At 41.3% G+C, this 23,726-nt stretch overlaps 1 protein-coding gene across 4 annotated transcripts in view; it reads left to right on the top strand.

The window, feature by feature from the left end:
• The window catches only part of LOC126248490 (dynamin), a 117,730-nt gene that overhangs the window by 35,657 nt on the left and 58,347 nt on the right, over window positions 1–23,726 (top strand). For all 4 annotated transcript variants that reach the window (XM_049949517.1, XM_049949521.1, XM_049949519.1 and 1 more), the window contains 4 exons: window positions 2,624–2,769; window positions 3,086–3,243; window positions 3,333–3,501; window positions 5,097–5,219. In XM_049949517.1, coding sequence (XP_049805474.1) covers window positions 2,624–2,769; window positions 3,086–3,243; window positions 3,333–3,501; window positions 5,097–5,219 — 596 coding nt within the window. The remainder of the gene's footprint in view (window positions 1–2,623; window positions 2,770–3,085; window positions 3,244–3,332; window positions 3,502–5,096; window positions 5,220–23,726) is intronic.

Genomic DNA, 23,726 nt, shown 5'->3' with positions numbered 1-23,726 from the left:
GACCTGAAGTCATACCCGATGGCTCCCCACACCAGGAGTAACACTGCTGTACATCTCCAAAAGATGGGATGACTGGGACCTCTCTTTTGGTTGCCACCATACTTACCAGCGATTGTCGTCCAGATAGTGAAGAACCTGATTCAGTGCTGATCACAATGTGACTATATTCATCAGCAGTCCATGCTTCCAGCTCATTGCAACAACATTTTGTGGCATGGTAATTTCCTAGTCTGCCTGTCTGCTGCTGGCCTCTAACCAATGGTGGAGGATGACACAATGTTGCATGGAGTCATTACTTGTTCTCAGATGGCTGGCAGAGATGTGAAGTGTTAAGAGTGTGTGGTGCACAATACAGTGATCCTTGCTTGTGGGGAGTCAGACGTATTTGACCAGAACTTTACGATGAGTATGCTGACCTTCACATTTCCATGCAGTCAACATCAGGCTACTGTTACATCTGAATACTGCACAAATACATAATTTCAGGATTCAACCAGCTGGCCAAATGACGAAATGAGACCCCTTTCAAACTCTCAAATGCTGAAATGGCATCCATGTGGCCTAATCATTTACATGGTGTGTATGTGTATGAACTTACATTGACTTGTGACCATGTCTTCTGGGTGTTTCACTTTTTTTGTCAGGCAGTGTAGTCAGTAGTATTACAATTGCTACTTTTAAGGAGTAGCAAGTTTAAACTATTTTAAGTTTGAAAAATGATTCAATATATGATTTGTTCTTTGCTGTGGTTCTAAACAGTACAGTGTATTCAGTAATACAAAGTCTAGTTTTCATGCTGTACATGTACTAGCAGACAGAATCATGAAATTTTGCGAGTGTTGTCTAGTTAGTTAGTTAGTTACCTGCAGTTATTTCCTGAACTGTGCGTGATCAGTTTCAATCATGAATAATGTTTGAAAACTTGTAATATTATGAAATAATTAATTTAATATAGGGATAAATTCCCTTTTTTATCCAATAATTTAGGAGCTAATCATTTCAAACTTAAACTACATTTATTTACTACACAGTAGTCTTATTGAGTATGGACTTTTCAACTTGTGGGAGATACTTCATTTCTGATTCTGGCTGCTTAAACACTACTGTTTCTGAAATTAGCTTCTCTTCTGGAGTAATTCTGTTGTATACAACAAAATCTAACTAGTCTCTTAGTGTTTTCAAAAGTAACTTATAAGTTACTTTATATTGTATAATACATAGATTTTTGGCAAGGTATATTACCATAAAGAGAAATAAAGACATTTTGTTTGCAAGCTCCATCACCTTTTTAGCACTTTCATTCTTTTGTGCTTCACATCATCAATAAATTTAATGATGCTAACTGCAAGCCATTGAGTCAGAACACAAAAGCAGTTTCTTCTATTTTCCATGCACTGAGAGATAACAGGGCACACTACTTTGAAATGGGACATCGCTGTACCTAATTATGTGATAAAGTTGTTTCTATGGCTAGGTTTATGAGTCTCTTTGTCAAGTAATAATCCTTGGTTGTAACACATAGAAGTTTGTTCTGATGTTTCATCTGTAGTTCACTTGTTTGGTTGTGTTTGCTTACTTTCTTAGCCATTATTTCCTTCATAATTTTTAGAATAATGGGTGACTGATTCTGAGAATGTAATTGAACACACACTATGTGGAAATTGTTTGGAGTTTACTATCTGAAAGTTGTTATTGGTTACATGTTTATTGTGTTGCCATTAGAATTATGGCTTTCCACAAATAGTGGAGGTTTTATTTTGTCTGTGTCTTTTTTTACTGGCTTGGAGCACTGTTTTGTTATGCACTACCATCAGTGTGCAGTATTTGGGTGTACATTTTTTTTTTTTTCCAATGTGCAACAAATCTGAAAGCTCTCATGTATGTTCTTTTATTACCCCAAAGTCCTTTGTTGGTGAATAAAATGCCAGAATAAAAATCCAAAAAGATGAGTACCTGGTGATAAGACATCAGAAATCAAGGGTGCAGGTTTTATTGTGACTGCAGTGATCTTTTCCTATTACTTGTTCATAGAAATAGTACAACACTGATTGAATTACTGCTTTCTGTATATTTTTGCCCAAAAGAGCTATGGAAAAGTTCAGTTACAACTTTCTTATTTTCTTTTCTGTATAACCAATGTTTTTATGTTTCTAAAATGGTCAGAACTATTTCAGAAGTACCAGAAGAAATTGCTGCAATTTTATTGTTAAGGCACTGCTCCAGTAGCAAAAATGAAAGTTGGATACATCTTAATAATATTTCTAAATGTGATACTACTTACACTTTGATTAAAATGACTTTGTGAATGACATTTCAATGAGTCAAGTGATAGGGCCCAGCCGCTGGCCAGTTGTACTCCTTTCTCGAGCACCATGCTCTTGCTGTGTTCCTGTTTTGCTGGTATGTGCAGAACCTTGTCAAAAATGATAGGGTGTATGGTAGCAATGCTACCCCTTCACCACTGCAATCTCATTCACAAAATGATTGTATTTGAGCTATAGTACAAGAATGTTAATGTGAACTACACTATTATTTCATTATAGTGGGGATTGGTGCAATGATATGTCATACAAACCTTTTTTTTCCCCCTTTCTAAACTTCTCTTGTTTTCTTTCCCTCTCAGGTATTAGGGTTGGCCTGTTTACACCTGATATGGCCTTTGAGGCAATTGTTAAGAAACAAATTGCTCGGTTAAAGGAACCAAGCTTAAAATGTGTTGACTTGGTTGTAGCAGAACTGTCAAATGTAGTTAGAGTTTGCACCGATAAGGTATGTTGAAAATGTGATTCACAGAATTTAGCACTTATAATAAAAAGTAGCAAATATTACACTAATTCTTGTTTTTGAATTGAATAACCTTGGGCCTTTCCTGTTTTGTCTTTATAAGAGAGACTCTTTTTAGGGTTCTTAGCAGCAATGTAAGAGAGATCTGTTGTGATTGAGTCATCCAACAATAATAAAACCGATAAAGTAATACCTGCCTGGGTCTCAAAGTCAATTTCTTTAGTCATGAGTAAAGTTCTCTCTGTCATACAGGAAAAAAGTAAGTTTGGCTACAGCATCAACTAAAATATTTTTGTTTCAGATGTCACGGTATCCTAGATTGCGCGAAGAAACTGAACGAATAATTACTACACACATCCGGCAGCGGGAACAAAATTGTAAAGAACAAATTATTTTATTGATAGATTGTGAACTAGCATACATGAACACAAATCATGAGGATTTCATTGGATTTGCCAAGTAAATATCTGTCAGGGATTTTTTTTTTTTTTTAATAAGTGGGTGTCATTTTGAACAAGCACTAAAATGTGACTAAACTTTCTTTTCAGTGCCCAACAATCTTCAGAAAATTCCGTTAAAGCAGGACGTAAATTGGGAAATCAAGTTATTCGTAAAGGTTACATGTGTATACACAATTTGGGAATAATGAAAGGTGGTTCCAGGGACTACTGGTTTGTCCTTACCTCAGAAAGCATATCCTGGTTTAAAGATGAAGAGGTAATTTCGAATTTTAAAAAAAACTTTCTCCCTGCTCCTCCTCCTCTTTCATCTTCTTCTTCCCCCCCCCCCCCCCCTCCCTCTGTCCTCCTCCTTCCCCCTTCCCTTCTTCGTCAATCTTTTTCCTTCCTGTCTGCTATTATTGAGAGATTATTATCTGAATAACCAATATCACTAAGGTAAAGAAAAAATTGTAGGCATAAATTCAGCATGATAGTCTTCTAGTGTACTTGAGTTTTCATTCAACAGACAAATGTTGATTTTGTAGTTCTGTAAAATAACTCATTGAATGTTTATTCATTGCTTCTATATTTCAGTTACGAGAAGCATCCATTGCATCGAAAGGCTTAAACATTGATTTGAATATACTCTTGTGTATTTTCAGTCATTAATTGGTGATCTAATTGATTAATATACCACAATTACTCATACTTCCTATGCAGCACAGAAAGCTAGCAATGAACTGGTGGTAGTGGTCTAATATATAAAAGGTTCCCTTAAATGTTTCTCACTGTGATACATGCCATACTGTGAACTTCGGTGGTGCTAATACTACATTTGCATTGGTAGAATTTCATTGTACAGTTTTGGGTTAGAAAGGTCATTGTTGTAAAGCTTCACCAACTGGTACTTATGGCTTTGTTGTAACAGAAATGTAATCCACTAAACAGATCATCTATGGGAAAATATGTTCAGATGTTGCAGTTGTACACTTTGCAGTGATACCAGCCACAGATAATGTACTGCTGTCATGTCTTTCAGGGTCCACTCTATAAGGAGAGAGGTACAATGGCATACACACTGACGTTCTATTAGCACCAACTGTAACTGAATGCCACCAAAACAAATATTATGTGGAAGTTATGACTCGGCAATTTATCCCAAGTACATGACGGCCTGTTAGCTGTGCAAGTAATTTCCTTGATGGTCTAACGATTTCAAAATTTTAATTCTTTATATTGCAGATTTCAGTATGTTATAGGCTTGGACTTTGTAGTAGGCACAGATCTTCTACCTAGATAGAGATGTGAACCAACCATTTCTAAACCCATGCAAGTGATTAATTACCATCTGTCTACCACACTGACTAACTTCGTGCATTTTTATGAATTTTTGCAAACTTTTCTGGCTGTTCCTTAGTTGTTAAATATTTGTGTGTGTGTGTGTGTGTGTGTGTGTGTGTGTGTGTGTGCGCGCGCGCGCAGTACAGTTAATCTTGGTTGATGCAAAATACAATGATATTTTGTACTAGTCTCTCCTTTGTAGTATATCTTTTGGCAGTTAAGTAATGCAAGCATTGAAGTAAATACTAGCGTCTGTGGTAAACCAGTCATCATTCCACCTTGATAGATGTAAATAGAAGACTAGAATCAATAATTATTTTTAGAATGCAATTGTTGCCAGATGAATTGTTTCAAATAAATGAAAAATTATTGCATTTATGCAGATAGAATACTGTTAAATAGTAGTTTTTTTGTGAGCTGATACACAAGAAGTTGTTTTGTTCATCATAAGCAAATCATACACCACACCCTTAATGAAGCTACTGTGTACTTGATCTACAGTAAGTTGTTCAGTTCCATTTTTATTCGTAGGAACGAGAGAAAAAGTACATGCTGCCTCTTGATGGACTCAAGCTGCGAGATGTTGAACAGAGCTTCATGTCAAGAAGGCATACATTTGCACTGTTTAATCCTGAAGGAAGAAATGTATACAAGGTAATGTTTTGTTCTTACAAAACTATCCTTTTTAAGTAGAGTTAATGAATCTTTACTGGTAATCTGCTTAGTAAATAGTTAAAATTGGCTCATACTGCAGGGGGCAGGTGCAGTACATAGTTAAAGGCTCTGATGTGGAGCCACCCCCAAATATATATTAAAATAATGTATTACAGAAAGTAAATTATCAGGACTCATTTCAAAGATTTCTTGCACGAATAATGGCAGTGAACGGTTTTGGAACTGTTGACATTGAGTGATGTTTTTTGAACAGGTAGTAGCTAATCTTAAGGTGTACTTTGAAATGCCTGTTAGTCCTATGTAGTAGGGGCTCGGTGGCATGGCTTCTTCAGAGTACAGTTCTTATGAGCCTTCCAAAGGCTCGAATAGCAGAGCCTAAGGGTGTCTTGCCAACTTCCACACGGTTTTTCATGTTCCACTGACTGCATAAAAAGAAAACTAACAGAAAGGCCGAAACTTTGCTATCAAACACTGTGAGTCTGAAAACAGCACAGTTCAATATGCAGTTTACTACCCGAAAATTTGGAATAAGGGTTGACCCATTCTGCGGTGCAGAAGAGGAGAGAAGCTGGTAATTTTTTTTTTTTTTTTTTTTTTTTCCCTGTAAACAACGGAATGAAAGTTAGCAAAATGTGCATTAATAAGTGGTAAGAGGAAATTCATTTGTTAGAACTACCTATTTTTGTCTGCTAAATGAAGTGCTTAAAATGTGTGGTAACATGTTTTTATGCAGACTTCACTTTAGCAAAACAAACAACAAACCATACAAAAAAAAAAAAGACACATTTTGGAGAGACCTTTAATATGGTATATCATTTAAAATACATATTTTTGTAATATGCTCATATAAATAGGGAAACCAACAAATGCAGAATACTAGCTTCACAAACGAGTAATCTTTAGGTTGTTCGGTTTGCTTATATGAGCCAACGACAGCACAGGATGCGTGACACCACTATTTCATCTCACACACTAACAAGTGCAGCATATTGAACACATGTTAAATGTCTCAAATTTAGAACCGGGAAAAAAAAAAAAAACTACTTTAAGCATGTACTGAAGTCAATACACACAGTATTAAAAATCTATCCTTAAACATGTATTGTAATATGATTTTTTGTGATCAAGTCGAGAAATTTGACGTCTGCATATAAATATGCTAGCTAGTATAGATATTATCTTGAAGTTAGCTTTTGATATTATGTGGTAGTTGATTATGAAATACAATTTGTAAACTTTTGGCTAGTGCATGATATTTCCACCCCCTGTGTGATCCTGAAATTGTCGTCATTGTAGTAGTAATGGCAGACTATTTGTAGCATAGCCCAAGGTCTGAGTTAGATCCAATGGGTTAATGTTGCAGCGTTCCTGATATGGAAACCACGAACTTCATCTGTGCAGGGGTATGATTAGTGTGTCACACGAGAATGTGAAAGCTTATTTTGCGTGGGATTTTTGTGAGGTATTTTTTGAAACGTTTACTTAAATTTTGATTAAATACAGATTTAGCTGCGAGCACAGGTTGTGAAAGGGAGTCGCCAGTAGTCTTCTTCTTCTTATTCTTCTTCTTGTGTTACAGCCTCAGTAAGACCACGGGTATCTCCTTTGTGGACTGCATTTTCCTCTTCTTCTCCCAGAACCTCTTCATTCTGTCTCTTCTTCTCTCCCAATCTTCTTCCGAGATCTTCAGTGTCCGTTTCTCCTGTCGGCTCCACTGGTGACACTCTAATCTTTTACTGTATTCTTCTCCGTCATTGATCTCCGACATATTCATCGGTGTATATTTGTTCCTCCAATTTTCCTTTCCTTCGACCTTGATCCCCAATTCCAACCAGTCCTTCCGAAGTTCAACAACCCAGTTGGTTCCTGTCTTTCCCCTTTTCCTCCCTGTTGTTTCCCACACTCTCTTCATCATTCTGTACATACTCGTCCGAACTGCATGTCCAGGAAACCTTGCCCTTTTGAGTCTGATTTCCCCGGATATTGTTCTCATGTTCCGGTACAATTCTTCCCTAGGTCTTCGCATCCACCTCTCTCCACCTCTTTTAGAACCTAGTATTTTTCTCTCTCCTTTCTGTAGTTGTTCTGTCCCATTTCTTCCTAGTGTCATCGTGTCAGCAGCATATAATACTGCATTCCTCACTCTTGCCTTGTAGTGGCTTATCTTTGCCTCTGCGTAATAAAACAAATTTTTGGATGTGTGACTGAATGGGGTAGGGTGAGAGGGGAGGAGGTGGAAATTGGGTAAAAGGTAGAGAGTTGCATTGTAACACATAGAACCCAAACAAAGATTGAAAGTGGTATTTACACCAAACAGAAGGATTAAAATAGTTCATTTTTCTTTCTTACATTTGTTCTCTGCAATTTTGCTTGCATATTAACTACAGGATGTAAAATTTTGGTGCTCCTAGCTAGTGAATGTAGTATAGAAATGCTATTGCGAGCTACTTGTTCGGAAAGTGCCAAACCAACGATGTTTCTTTGTCAAATGCCAGGTGAAATGTTCTCTTATTGCTTTATACTTGCAGAAGAGGCGGCAACACTGTTTATCCACTAGATCTTGAGTCTGGCTGAGCTGTAGTATATGTTACTAGTAAAATACTGGATTGATTTGAATAAGGGTGAACTAATGTATAGTCACTTTTCTTTTCTCGTGCTTCCTATAAAAGTCTGCAGTAGGTGGCTTAAGTGGCCCTGTACATAGAATTGAGATGAACTGCTTCTTTAAGTCATACCAAATAGAAGAAAGTGTTCAATTTAGAATGATTTTGGCTGTCAAACAAAATTTCCTATTGTGTCTGCTCTAAGCATTCATTTTGGCTTATTTTATGTTAGTATTCCCTGAATAATTAACTAAATTTTGATTTTATAGAGAGTGTGTTGAACAGTAGATGGGCTCATAAAGGTGGTACCTGAACTCTGCATGTCAGCTTTTGAACTTCCATATTGAGAGGAAATGCTCTCACTGGGTGTGTGTGGGATGAACACAAAATGGGCAAGGATTGTGGAGGGTAATTGACAGCAGAGGAAGAGGATAGGAATGGGGAATTGTCAGCAGAGGAGGAGGATAGGAATGTGTGACCAGAAACTGCTTCCATACATGTAGCCAGTAGTAGTGACATTTTGCACACAGCAGTGACCAGGACTGAAAAAGAAGAGATAATCCATAATGAGGAAATTAGTGCAAAAAGATAGTGAGAAACAGTGAAATTCCTCTTTTGCACTTCAGAAATTTGAAAAAAAGTTTGTAAATTTGCGAAAATTACTTTTCAAGCGTACTTAACAAAACACTAATAAGCAATTTCATTAATTGTACTGGTCTTTATTTTGAAACACTTGGTCTTGCATATACGTCATGTTTCATGAACAAATTGATGACTAATATTGTTGCACTTGAATATAGAATTGTAGTTTCAATTTCCTCTGGTGAATTTTTTTCTACATAGTCTTCTGGTTGTGTAATATGGTTGCCACTTGTCTCACTTGAAGCTTTCCAAACTGTTCTACATGCCAGGTTCGAACCTAGCTACCACCTCAGAAATTGCTAAATATTAAAAAGAAATTGAGGTCGTCACCCAGAAAATCTAAGTTATTGCATTTTTCTTTGCAAGCTAATGTGCTAGTAGTTCTCAATGTAGGTCATACAATTTTTGCAAGAGGCATAATGTCTGTTGCGACTGTTCAAAACTAGTTTGTCTATTATTTATTGGCTGTCATAGCTTTTGTTTATTGTTGAAAACAAGTAGTGCAGACTTCCACCACTTCAGGACTAGGGTGTACAAGCAAAGGAGTCTAGGGCTCAAGAAAGTTAACCAATTGCTGTGGACATCTATACATGGCCTGCTCCACCATTCCCCAGGCGTTATGGGTGCATACATGTGTCTCGCTTGGGATTTCCTACATCTATATGTGTCCTGAACTGCCGACTTCTCACTGCTGGGGACAGAGTTACTTCCATTTCTCTGTGAATAAATCAGTTTTTAGTTGGGAGGGAGCCCAAATTCATATTCTTGAGGGGCGCGGGGGGGGGGACTGTGGTTCACAAAGTGCCTAGCATCTGGTGCACGTTGGTCTATCAATTATTCATGATCTTAAAATGCATCCCTGCTCATTTTTGAACACATTCTAAGTTGATTTCTAAATGAATCATAAGTTTATTTTTGAATGCATGTGTAGTGTATGTGATGTCTCTGTCAGGGGAATCCTCGTCGCGTCTAGAAATAAACTTTCCTGCAGACAAAAGGGGACTGGGCTGTACCAGTTGAGCCAAATAAACTCGAACGGCTGAATGCCAATTGCTATCCGATTATGTGGTTGATTGGGTTTGCGAATGATCAGCCTTGTTATAATTACCAGCGAAATCCATGGATTCAGACTACAAGAGTGGAAATAAATGACTAACAGGAATAACTGTTAAGAAAGATTGCATGTTATCTTTTCAGTGTATCCAAGAAAATGAAATTTTGACAGAAAATTTTTGGTCAGATCGCTACACTAGTAAGACCCAGTTGTACAGTTCCCGGCTAGCAGCCGCTTAAGTTGTATTTGGGAAGAAGCGCAGAAAACGCGTTGTACGAACACGTAACAATGCCTAACCAGAGAATTGCGAGATAACTAAACCGGTGATTCTGGCAGGGTTAGTAGAGTTAACCAGAGAATAAGTTTTGACAGTGGCAGGAATAGTGATGACAAGATTGTTTATTAAAATGAGGAAGGAGAAGAAATGGGGACATCACAAAAATTATGAAAGAATATGATGATTCCAAATTTATATAAAAGTTTCGTACTACTATTTTTTGTTCTCATGCTTGAGAAACTGGAGCGTATTTTGTGACATAAAGCTTTTTGCTTGTAGTAGGCCTAATATGTATTTGATATTGGTACCTCGTGAATTATATTCTGTTGTATTATAAAAGTAAACATTTTTGCCAAAACAATCTTGTTTATTTGGTGTGTGTTACAATTGCTGCAAAATTAGAAAGGCTTATTTTGTTTTATCTAGCAGACAGTGACAAAATGAAAATAGACATAATCAGCTCGAGAAACCACACCAATCTTGCATACTATTTGTATTAACAGCTTTTTCAGTATTATACGACGACATTTCGATTTTTCATGTAGCAAAACGTTTGACAAACTTCGATGATGTAATAGATTCTTTCGCAGAAAAGATAGCACGCCATGTAAAGCTGTAGCAAGATTAAAGGGAAAGAATACTAGGAGCTAAGCGTTGAAGAAAGGTGTACTGTCTTGCTTGTCTCTTGTCCTTACTGGTTTTATGTATCGTATATTTAATTTTACGTCACACAAAACAGCAAGTTATTAGCTAATAGGCAATAAAGAGTGTAAATTTTCTGAAGAGTTCATGTTCTACTGATAGCAAATAATCCCATCCAGTATTAATTGCAAGTTTTGTTTTTGTGTGTGTGTGTGTGTGTGTGTGTGTGTGAGAGAGAGAGAGAGAGAGAGAGAGAGAGAGAGAGAGAGAGAGAGAGAGAGCACGCGGCAGGATGTCAAACTGGCCAACTGGGAGCAGGAGAGGCACCACAAGTCATTTTAATTTCCACTGTCGTGAATATAGTTTGATGGCATCCATTACAAAAATACAGGTTTCAATTCCACAGAGTGAAATACAGTGACGTGCGATAGAAGAATGCTGTGTGAAGAGTCGCGGCAGTGGACTTTGGCACACTTAAGACCGAATAACATGTCTTACATTTCCTCGAACACGTTTTATGCATCCAACTCTTCAGAAAGATGTGCACTACAAAATGAACATATTTTTGAAAAACCGATTTTTTTTTTTACGTCCTATCTTATACGCACGAGGGAGGGGTGGGGGGGGGGGGGGCACTATCTAGTATTGCCCTGTTCAGAAATATTGTAGATCTGGGGCTGATGTGCAGAGCAGTCAGAGTTATACCGGGTAGTCTCCATGTGACCCGTGTTTACATTTACTGATTTTGCTGTTTCCTCTTCTTTTACTGCCCTCACATAAAATGAAAACAAAACAGATTTCTGTGGCCGGGTGCTATCAAGTGAATTAAAATACATTCACTTAATTATGGAAGGCTAAAATATGTTATTAGTTTCAGATTTGATTTTATTTCCACCTTTCTGAGAGTCAAGCATTAATTGCCTTGCAGACTACCCATTTCTTTAATCCTTAGCTCTTAACATTTTTTTTTCTTTCTAATTTTTAAGTACATTGACTGACTCAGCAGAAAAGATTAATAAAAGCCAAATTTCTTTATCAAACTGACAGAAATGACTTCATTGTTTAATTCCACACTATTGGCTAGTTTCAACTGTTTGCTGCATTTCAAGTGCATGTTTTCATCTTCTTCATATAATACAGTACTGGTACTCCAAGAAAATTTACATCTTGAAAAGCACACTGAAAAGCTTCATATCAGGTTGAGGCCTACTTCATTGGGAATCTGGACATACGAATGTGCAATTTAAGCCAGATTGTGCATTTTTAGTTTGGTTCATGAAATTCCAATGCTCTTTGAGTATCCTCTGATGTCTTGTTTCTTTTATGACATAATGTAATACACATACAAACATATGGGCTTCATGTGTCATTGTAGCTGCGCAAGCACGGTGACACCTGTTATCTGGCGCTCTCTGGCAACTGCTGAAATGAACCTGTTTCTAACAGGTTGCAGGAAAATATTGCGAATGGCGGTTTGAAAAACATTACTTTCAAAGTAAATTTCCGTTTACGCAAGTTGAACTGTGTGTGAAAATGTACAATGAATTTCTTAAATCGCAGAGCGCTTGACTCTCATTTAAAAATCAACTCTTTGATCACGAGTTATTTAAAAGAATTTTGAGCGCAGAAGATCAGACATTTATGTCGTAATTAAAAATTTTACTGGCACATTTGTGTGATATGTCTTAAAGTGTAACGCGTGCAAATAAGATAAACATTATATGTGAAAGCTTAGCTTCTCTTGCAGCTTATTAACCTTAGGGACCAATATTATATGTGAAAGCTTTGCTTTTCTTTTAGTAACACTATGTATATTAATTTAAGTCATTAACTTTTCCCATTTGTGTGTTCACACTACTTAACAGTGACATTGCTAATTGCTATTGGCTGCCTACATCACGTGTCCTATGCTCTGGATATCCGCTGTCATTGGCTGGCGAGATCACGTGATATGAGCTATGACTGGCTTACAAAAACGCATCGCAATCTCAATTTCAATGCTTCGGAAAGTAGCACTCAGTGTTCGGTGGAGTTCGAATTTATACTTTCGTAATACGAAAATGTGCAGCTTACATGTTGCTGCACATCAAAGATCTTTCCAAAATGTGTCTTCCTCTGAGTTTCGTTTTCTAAAGCGCCGGGAAATTCTACACCCATGTTAAAGACTATAACTATTCAAAGGATTGATAAGTTTTACAGTCCCAAGGGAAAGTATACGGTCACTTAACACGGAAAAAGTGTGTTTTCACCTGGAAGAAAGTGTAATTTTGATCGGGAAATCCGGGAAAAATCTGGGAATTTTTTTTCCTTGTCCATGTGTACACCCTGTAGTTGCTGTTGTTACATATGACCTGCACTGTAGAAGATACAGCAGTCCATGTTTAACTGTTGCTCAAGCACAGGACTGTGGATGGCTTGGAGGGGGAACAGTGACATGAACATAGCAGAGAACGATAATGAGTGTGGGGAGAGGAATAATGAGAGGGCAGCAAATTTTTGTCTTGCTGCCAACCATGGGGCGTACTTTGGCTTTTTATGAACATCTGCCATGTTTAAATTGCAGTTTGACTGAATCCATTTGTACTCAGAATTGAACTGACTTCAAAATTGGGCAGATACTCGACAATAGTATAAATTTCTGCAGGATATGCTAAAAGTCTAGACCGGGGCCAGTGGCGTTCTTACGTGTTTTGTGCATTACAGTTGTCGACATTCACTGCGAGGAATGACTCAAACAAAAGGGAGTGTGTCAGCTGCTGGTTCTACATAGTCAATGAGAATGCAGCGCGAAGAAAATGTTTTTGTATCAAAAGACATGTAACATTCTCACATCAGTATACAAGCGAAATCTGCTGTATGCTAAAAAAAAATCATATTTGGGAGAAATGGCCAAATGTTTGTGACAACAAAGATACATGTTTCACAGCTGCCCTGGGAGGAGGAGGAGAAGGAATAGGAGGAAGGGCAAGGGTGGTGGTGATGATTAAAAATAGTGGTACCACACACAACAGGCTAAACGAAATAGACAGTGAAGATAAAAATTAATGTAAACAGTTTCTTTTTGTTTGCTTTATTTCTCCTTGCATTATCAAAATGTGGACAACCAATAACTTCTATAACTTCAGAATAGGTGTAATGGTAACTTTAGAGGCAGATGTCTTACATCGATAAAAGTTGTAATATTGGTTAGTGAGAATATGATAAAAAAAATATTTTTTTTTTCTCAAGGATCCTCTTAAAAAACGGGAGGTTGTCTTATATTCAGGGTTGTCGTATATTCAGGTAAATACAGTATATATTGCTGAACATTGTTTCATTAATTGATGTACGTGAGGGGGAAATTGGTCAGTTACTGTTTATACCATTTGAAGTAACTAATAAAAAATGTAAGCAGTGGGAAAACATTAATTCTAAGAACATAAAAGTGTAATTTCATTATGTACATAGAGATTTCAAATACACCGACAGAAAAAATTGCAATATCAAAAAATAATTAATGTAGAGCAATGAAATTTTGGGACTACAGTTGTCTAGGTAGCATATTTAAGTGATTAAGATCGCCAGATCACAGGTTAAAATAGGTGCAAGATAAGCCATTGAACATATAAAGTACTAGTACATTAATAATCAGTGCAACTGCCAGGATGTTGAATGCCAACATACAAATGTGCATGTGTTGTGTTGTACAGGTGTCTAATGTCAGTTTGAAGGATGGAGTTCCATATCTGTTGCGTGTGGTCGGTCAGTATAGGGACGGTTAATGCTGATTGCATATGATGGAGTTGTTGTCTGATTATGTCCCAGTTGTGCTCAGTTGGAGACAGATCTGGTGATCAATCAACACAAGGCAGCATGTCGACACACTGTAGAGCATGATTGGTTACTAAAGCAGTATGTGGGCGAGTGTTACCCTGTTGTAAAGCACCTCCAGAAAGCTGTTCATGAGTGGCAGCACAACAGGTCAGATCACCAGATTGACACACAGATTTGCAGTCAGGATGCATGGGATAACGAGTGCACGTCTCATGTCATATGAAATCACACACTCCTGGTGTAGGTCCAGTGTGTCTAGCACAGACAGATTGGTTGCAAGCCCTCAGCTGACCTCTTCCTAATCAACACACGGTCATCATTGGCACTGAGGCAGAACTGGCTTTCGTCACATAACACAACAGACCTCCTGGTTTAGGGTCAGTGGACTGCATGCTACAGGGCATCTGGTTCACAGATCTTCTTGAAGTAACAGATTTTTAACAATTTGTTGTGTCACTGTGGTGCCAACTGCTGCTGAGATTGCTGCTGCAGATGTAGTATAATGTGCCAAAGCCATTTGTTGAACACAATGTTGTTCCCTCTCGATAGTGCCACATGGCTGACCAGAGCCCCCCCTGCGAGTCCAGGGGTTAGAATAGGTCCAAGGTATTCCTGCCTGTCTTATGAGGCGACTAAAAGGAGTTTCACATGTTTCGGCCTTCATGTGATGGTGCCCTGTAGGGTTTGACCTCCATTCTTGAAAATTTTCCCGAAGAGCGAGCTGATTTGGGAAGTTGCATCGTGTCCATCAGATCTTTAGCCCACTTCCTCATCGTCGCTTTGCAGTCCTGCCCATTCTCCATCTCTTGGACGAGGACACCTTCCTGCATGTGTTTTTCACCATGCACTATGCAGTGTTGATTTATGCGTCGACGATGACCATGGACTTCTTTGCACCTGATATCCATCACGGTAGCCAGTCAGTTGCGGTGGGGCCACCATATACCCTGTTGGTTGTAGCCCCCTGACCACACAGGGATCGCTCTGCTGATGCCTGCGCTGTTAACTCCCCACATATGCCAAGGCGTAGACTCCCATCCCCCTGGGGCATTGGGACTCCCGGCAATGACCATCCTGCCAGGTGTCCTTTGCTGCAGCTGGGTGTCTCCCGTGGGGAGGGCCCCTGGTCGAAGTGGGTGGCATCAGGGCGGATGACACGCGAAGAAGCATAGTCCATCATCTCTTGCTGCTGGTGAAACACCAGCAGTCTCCAAGCGATCATGAGCTCAATTCAGCACACAGGAGTATGACCCCAAATCGCTTCCCTCCCTGGCCAGACCATGGGAGGAATGTCATGCTAAGGATGGCAGCGGATCTTATTTGCCCCCGGTACCTTGTATGTTTGAGAGCTGATGGGGAATCTTTCATGACGATGAAGCCTATGTTTTTTGTTCAGCATTTAGAGGCAAAGTTCGGGAATGTGGAGGGCTTGTCCAAAATGAGATCTGGGTCAGTCTTGATCAAAACAGCATCTTCTGCCCAGTCACGGGAGTTAATCGCTTGTGACAAGCTGGGGGATGTTTCTGTAACCATCACGCCACATAAGAGCTTAAATATGGTCCAGTGTATCATATTTCACAGAGATCTTCTTTTGCAGTCCGATGATGAGATGCTCGCCAATTTGGAGAGGTGAGGTGTACATTTCGTCCGGCGTGTCCATCGGGGTCCAAAAGACAATCAGGTTGCCACCGGTGCCTCCATCTTGGCCTTTGAGGGTGATACATTGCCCGAGAAGGTCAAGGTGATGGTCTACCAGTGTGATGTAAAGCCCTTTATCCCTTCCCCAATGCGGTGCTTTAAGTGCTGGAAGTTCAGCCATATATCTTCCCGCTGCACTTCCAGCATCACATGCCGAGACTGCGGACGCCCATCACATCCCAATACTCCATGTGCCCCGCCTCCCATCTGTGTCAACTGCGGAGAGCACCATTCGCCTTGCTTGCCTGACTGCAGGATTCTCCAGAAAGAAAGGAAAATCATGGAGTACAATACCCTGGACAGACTGTCCTACACTGAGGCTAAGAGAAAATTTGAACGCCTGCATCCTGTGCATATGACACAGTCTTACACCACCGCTACAACAGGTCTGGCACCATCAGCTCCGTCAACTCAGGCCACCTCTCAGAGCTGGAAGACTACACCTGCCTCTTGATAGTGGGTGGCATTTCCCTCCCTGTTGCTCCCGCACCACCTACTTCGGGAGCAACGCCCCCCCCTCCCCCCCCCCCCCGACCCCCAACCATCAGGGACGTCCGTCCCCACTTCTAAGCCAGAGAAGCGTAAGTCGTCTTCAGCTTCTCTTCGTAGGGAGGGGTCCCTTGGGTCACTCCCTTCCCAGGTTTCTTCTAGTGGGAAAGATGACACCTGCCAGCGGCTGAAGAGCCCAAAAGCATCTGGTCGTAATGCTTCACGCTCATCCTCAGTCCTGGAGACTGAGCCAGTGAAGTCCTTCCAGGCAGGGAAACCCAAGGAGCAGTGAGAGAAATCCAAAAAGAAAACCCGTAAGATCAAGGAAATTGCGGTGGCACCCACACCAGCGCTACCTACAAGCTCTGTGGCTGAGGATGGGGGTGGAGATTTTAGTGTCCGCTGAGGACCAAGATCTTGTCAGACCCTCAGACACAATGAATATAGACTGCTCAGGCAATAAATCAGTGGCAGCAGGTGACTCTGAGGTGTAAACTGCCTCATTGAATGTTCATGCCTTCCCAGTCTCACAATGTCATACTCAAGTGGAATTGCGGCAGTTTTTTCCACCGCCTGGCTGAGCTACAGCAACTGTTATAAAGCTTTACACCTGCTATCTGCATTGCCCTCCAGGAAACTTGGTTCCCAGCAATGCGGACCCCTGCCCTCCGTGGCTATAAGGGATATTACAGGAACCGTAGCGGCTATAATCGAGTGTCAGGTGGAGTTTGTGTTTATGTCCTTCACTCGGTCTGTAGTGAACATGTGCCCTTTCAAACCACTCTTGAAGCTGTGGCTGTCAGAATAAGGACGATGCAGGAAATAACTGTATGCAATGTATATCTTCCTCCAGATGGTGCAGTAACCCTGAATGTATTAGCTGCAATGATTGATCAACTCCATAAACCTTTCCTACTTCTGCCCATAACTCCTTGTGGGGTGGTAGCATGCTTACTGGCCAAGGCAGAGATGTCGAAACTTCACCGTCGCAATTTGACCTCTGTCTCTTAAATACTGGGGCCGCCACACATTTCAGTGTGGCTCATGGTAGTTACTTGGCCATTGATTTATCAATTTGCTGCACAGGACTAATCCCATCTATCCACTGGAGAGCACATGACGACCTGTGTGGCAGTGACCACTTTCCCATCTTCCTATCACTGCCCCAGCATGAGGCACGCGGACGCCTGCCCAGATGGGCTTTGAACAAGGTGGATTGGGTAACTTTCATCTCTGCTGTCACTGCTAAACCTCCCACACATGGTAACATCAATGTGATGGTTGAGCAGGTGCCTAGCACAATTGTTTCTGCGGCAGAAAATGCGATCCCTCACTCTTTAGGGTGCCTGAGGCATAAGGCAGTCCCTTGGTGGTCGCCAGAAGTTGCTGAAACAATTAAGGAGCTTCAGCGAGCTCTACAGCGGCATACGTGGCACCCTCCCCTAGATCACTTCATAGCCTCCATGCCTGTGTTCGCTACCTTATCAAACAACAGAAGGAGTGTGAGGAGAGATACGTCTCCACCATTGGATGCGACACGTCACCTTCCCAAGTCTGAGCAAAGATCAAACGTCTTTTCGGGTACCAGGCCCCAACAGCTGTCTCCGGTGTTACCATACATGGCGAGTTATATACCAACACAAACGCGATTGCCGAGCACTTTGCTTGGTCCTCTGCGTCGGAGAATTACCCCCCCCCCCCCCCCCCCCCCCAGCATTTCACACTCTAAAAAGGCAGCTGGAAAGGAACATCCTCTCATTCACTACATGCTGCACTGAATCCTATAACGTACCATTTACAGAGTGGGAGCTCCTCAGTGCCCTTGCACATGGCCCCAACACAGCTCCTGAGCCTGATCGCATCCACAGCCAGATGATTAAACATCTCTCATCCGACTACAAACGACATCTTCTCGTTGTCTTCAACTGGATCTGGTCACGTGGCTTGCTGGCATGATGTCAGGGTGGCTTCCGCCAGGGTTGTTCCACCACTGATAATCTTGTGTCCATCGAATCTGCCATCCGAACAGCCTTTTTCAGACGGCAACACCTGATTGCCGTCTTTTTTGACTTGCATAAAGCACACGACATGTCTTGGCGACATCATATCCTTGCCACATTGTATGAGTGGGGTCTCCGTGGACCACTCCTGATTTTTATCCAAAACTTCCTGTCGCTCCGTGCGTTCGTGTCCAGCTTGGTGAATCTGATATTTCCATCCATATCCAGGTGAATGGAGTCCCGCAGGGCTCTGTATTGAGTGTATGTCTGTTTAGTATGTATTAACGGTCTAGCAGCAGCTGTCGGGCCCTCCGTCTCACCTTATCTGTATGCAGACGATTTCTGCATTTCGTACTGCTGCTCCAGTACTGTTGTTGCTGAGTGGCACCGCCAGGGAACCATCCACAAGGCGCAGTCATGGGCTCTAGCCCACAGCTTCCAGTTTTCAGCTGCAAAGTTGTGTCTCATGCACTTCTGTCGGCGTCGTACCATTCATCTGGAACGCGCACTTTACCTTAATGACAATCCACTCACTGTGGTGGAGACATATCAATTCCTAGGACTGGTTTTCAACACTCAATTGACTTGGCTCCCTCATCTTCGTCAGCTTAAGCAAAAGTGCTGGCAACACCTCAATGCCCTGCATTGCCTGAGCAACACCAATTGGGGTGCAGATGGCTGCACGCTGCTGCAGCTCTACAGAGCCCTTGTCCAATCCCGAATTGACTGTGGGAGTGTGGTTTATGGTTTGGCAGTGCCTTCAGCATTGCATTTACTCAATCATGTGCACCACTTTGGGGTTCAGTTAGCGACAGGAGCTTTTAGGACAAGTCAGGTGACCAGTGTACTGGTGAAAGCTGGTGTCCCTCCACTACAGATCAGACGTGCACAACTGCTCTCCAGTTATGCAGCACACATTCATAGTTCCCCTGAGCATCTGAATAACTGTCTCCTTTTCCCGCCCGCGGCAGTCCATCCCCTGCATAGGCGACCCAGATAGGGGCTAATGATTGCGATTCGCATGCGGTCCCTTCTCTTTGAACTGGAGTCCTTCCCTTTACCACCTCTACTTGCGGTCCGTTCACGTACGCCTCAATGGTATACGCCTTGGTCGCAGCTTCGTCTGGACTTTTTGCATGGTCCTAAGGACTCCGTTAACCCCGCTGCTGTCCGCTATAAGTTCCTCTCGATACTTGACATGTTCTGGGGCTCGGAACTGGTTTACACCGATGGCTCAATGACTGATGGTCATGTAGGCTTCGCATATGTTCATGGAGGACATATTGAACAGCACTCCTTACTAGTTGGCTGCAGTGTTTTCACTGCAGAGCTGGCAGCCATATCTTGTGCTCTTGAGTACATCCGCTCATGCCCTGGTTAGTCATTTCTCCTGTGTACTGACTCATTGAGCAGCCTACAAGCTATTGGCAAGTGCTACTCTCGCCATCCTCTGGTGGCTTCCATTCAGGAGTCCATCTATCCCCTGGAACAGTCCCACCGTTCCATGGTGTTTATGTGGAGCCCAGGATACTTCGGAATCCCCAGCAACGAACTTGCCGACAGGCTGGCCAAGCAGGCGATGCGGAAACTGCTTCTAGAGATAGGCATCTTCGAAGCTGACCTGCATTCTGTCTTACACTGCAGGGTTTTCCGGCTTTGGTAGATGGAATGGCGTAACAAGGAGACTGTGAATGAGTGGAAGTTTTCCATGCAGACCTCTCGTAGGGAATCAGTTGTCCTCTGCCGGCTCCGCATTGGCCATACGTGGCTAACGCATGGTTACCTACTTCACCCCGAGGACCCACCTCAGTGTCGCTGTGGCTCCCAAATGACAGTCGTCCACCTCTTGCTGGATTGCCCACTTTTCGCCGCTCTGTGGCAGACTTTTAACTTTCCCATCACCCTGCCTCCGGTGTTGGGCAACAATGCCTCCACAGCACCTTTAGTTTTACGTTTTATGTGTGAGAGTGGGTTTTATACTTCTATGTAGGTTTTAGCGCATGTCCTTCGTCCCTTTTGTTTCCTACACCATAGTGCTTTTAGGGTGGAGGTTTTAATGTGTTGCAGAGTGGCTGGCTTTCCCTCTTTATTCTCGTGGTTGGCCAGCGACTGTAATCTGCTTTCATGTTTTACTCTCTTCTGTTTCTAGCATCTCTGTTGTTTTCTTGTCCTCTTTTGCTCCTTTTAGTGTTCATTGCCTTCCCTTCATTCTTGTGGCTTTTCCTTTCTTTCTGTTTTGTGTTTCGCCTGTTTTATTCTCACACTTGTGGCATTATTTTATTGGGAACAAGGGACCGATTGCCTCGTAGTTTGGTCCCTTCTCCCGCCTTTAAACCAACCTACCTACCTACCTACCTACCTATCCCCTACCTACCTACCTACCTACCTACCTACCTGACCAGAGCCCGGTCTTGCGACTGTACATTCTCGTAACCACAGCTGCCAGCAGTCATGTACAGTGGTTATATTCCTTCCAAGTCTTTCTGCAGTATCACAACAGGAACATCCAGCATCCTGTAGTTCTATTACATGACCTTGTTCAAACTCAATGAGGCATTCTTGACTAACATAAACTCGCCATGCCCAGTCTCAAAGGTAACTAACACTCAAGACTGTTAAAGTGTGTATTTAAAGTAAACATGATTTGCGTACTTGTAGTGGCACTACTAGCACCACTGTCATGCGACTGGTACAAAATTTTAGTAGACATAGACACAATGTGTCTGATGTAGAGACGTACCTGCCGACTTTTGTTTGTCCCACAACTGCTTCTTTGTGTTGCTTTTTTTCCCAATGTTTCATGGAAAATGAGGAACTCGGGTATGTATAAATTTGATTCGGAGGGGGAAATATGGGCTTTGATGTGAGGACACAGGGTGATGACTTAAGAGATAAGGGTAAATGAGTGACAAAGGATTGAAGGATATGTTGTAGAGCTAATTTCCACTCACACAATAAGGAGAAGCAGATGAATGAGGAAAAAATGAGAGCATCCAGTGAGGCACCTTTTGAAGACGATCACTTATTGCTTGAAAGTGTGTCTGCAACTGTATGATGGACTTGGCAGTGACTGCTTTGTTAGTGACTGTAATGGGGTAAGATCTTCAGTGCTGGAATATGTTAAGTGGATTTATGAGACATATATTTATCTTGTATCTGAGTCTTTCTCAAGGATATGATGGGTATTACAGGCATTATGTCTTTGAGGGACAGTAGTATGCTGCTGGTCCCGGCGGAGGTTCGAGTCCTCCCTCAGGCATGTGTGTGTGTGTGTGTGTGTGTGTGTGTGTGTGTGTGTGTGTGTGTTTGTCCTTGGCGTAATTTAGGTTAAGTAGTGTGTAAGCTTAGGGACTGATGACCTTAGCAGTTAAGTCCCATAAGATTTCACGCACATTTGAACATTTTGGACTGTAGTATTTTATAGCGTGGATGTGTTGTGAAGTATCTTTTTGGAGGGATAGCAGTCAATAAGTAATGGGCATTTCCCATTTTAACGCTTTGTAGATAGATCAGTGGTGGACAGTATGATCAGATTGTTTCATGTTATGACGATATTTTATAATAAAATGGATATGTGTCTGAGGATGATGTCATGTGGCTAGTGTGTTAGAATCATGGGAGGATACATCATAGAGAAGTGTTTGTGGATCAGGTGATCAGGGCAGTATGATTTGGATAATACTTTGGCAAGGTCGATGTATTGTTGGTAGTTGGTTGCCTTAATATGTAGAGCTTTTTGTGGAGTTGTAAGAGGTGAATGTACATATTTAGAAATGTGGCAAGATGTCTAACCACACTTCTGAAACCAATTGTAAGACACTGTAGTCACTAAGTGAAGGACTTGGGCATATTGAAAAAATTCGCCTGCTTGAGAACGACCTGCTTGTGAGGTTTGACATAAGATCTCTCTTTACATCATTACCACTTCAAGACACCTTGCTACTCTTAAAAGATCATTTTGAACCACGTGATGGGGATCTATTAACAAGTTATTGGAGTAGCCGTAGGCTCACCACGCGAATGGCACTAAAAACTGTGTGGCTCAAACGTAAATACATCTTCTGTTATTTGGATGACATCTGAATTGTGTGAGAACATGTCACAGTGTCCCTAAATGAGTTCCTGGGCAACCTGAACAGCACCCATCAAAATATACAGTTCATGATGGTGCAAGAAAAGAACGAATGTCTTCCATTTTTTTTAGACATTCTAATAAAAAGAAAAGCAAATGGTGCCCTAGGACATGAAGTCTACAGAAATAAGACCCACACAGATCTCTACCTACATGTAATGAGTTTTTCGCGCAGCAGTGTACTAACAACTCTGGTTTACAGGGTGCATGTCATTTGTGACAGACAGCTTGGGAGCAGAGCTCCAACAGCTAGAGGTGGGTTTTAGCAAAATAGGTACAGCAAATTGCAGATTGGTGTACATTGAAAGAAAATGAGAGGTACAGCCATCTGCGGAGAATAGGTAGGGAAAGAGAAACCCACAGTTATGTACTAATACTGGGTCTCTTACAGCCAAAAATTGCAAGAATCCTCAGTAAGATCATCATCAAAGCTGGCTTTTGGCCATCACAATAAACGAAAAATATACTTGGCTCAGCAAAGGACAAGCTGCAATTGCATGTACTCATGTGTAGCATCCCTTGTGAGTACAGGCTCCAGTGCATTGGTCAAACGCAGTGCTGTATCTCTCAACACCACATTTAACACGTTAGTTGCATATATCTGGGGGCATAAAACAAGTCAGCAGTGGCAGAACACAGCCTGAGTGAAATACATACATTTGAATTTGAGAAAACAAAAATGTTTGAGTGAGTGGCATCTGGAAGAACACTATTAAAAAATCTATTGAGATAAGGCTCCATGTCAATCTCGTCAACAGGAGCAAGGGCTTACAGCTAAGTTTGGCATGGAACAGTAGCAGTTATACGCCGAGGCTGAGCCCGACAGTTGATGCTTCGTGAGTCTGGGCAACTCGGAATGCGCTAAGAGTTGAATGCTGGCCCAGGACGCCTATATAATATTGACACTTCACATGATGATGATGTACCAAAAATAGCATTCTGATCATGTGAAATCATTAACTTCCTGAAATAATATGCAATTATGTAGAAGTTCAAAATATGTAGTTGTCCATGTCACGAAATATAAAAATGAAGTTGGTGGAAACCTTTGTTACTCAAATCCTAGTCTGTCAACATTTTGGGAACCCAAAAAGTTATCTACACAAACAAGAACTTTAGTCTTGCCCCGATACACA

The sequence above is a fragment of the Schistocerca nitens genome, chromosome 3, assembly GCF_023898315.1.
Source record: "Schistocerca nitens isolate TAMUIC-IGC-003100 chromosome 3, iqSchNite1.1, whole genome shotgun sequence".
NCBI classification, from domain to species: Eukaryota; Metazoa; Arthropoda; class Insecta; order Orthoptera; family Acrididae; genus Schistocerca; species Schistocerca nitens.
The sequence above is the reverse complement of the archived record's forward strand: the minus strand, read 5'-3'. Positions and strand labels throughout refer to the sequence as shown.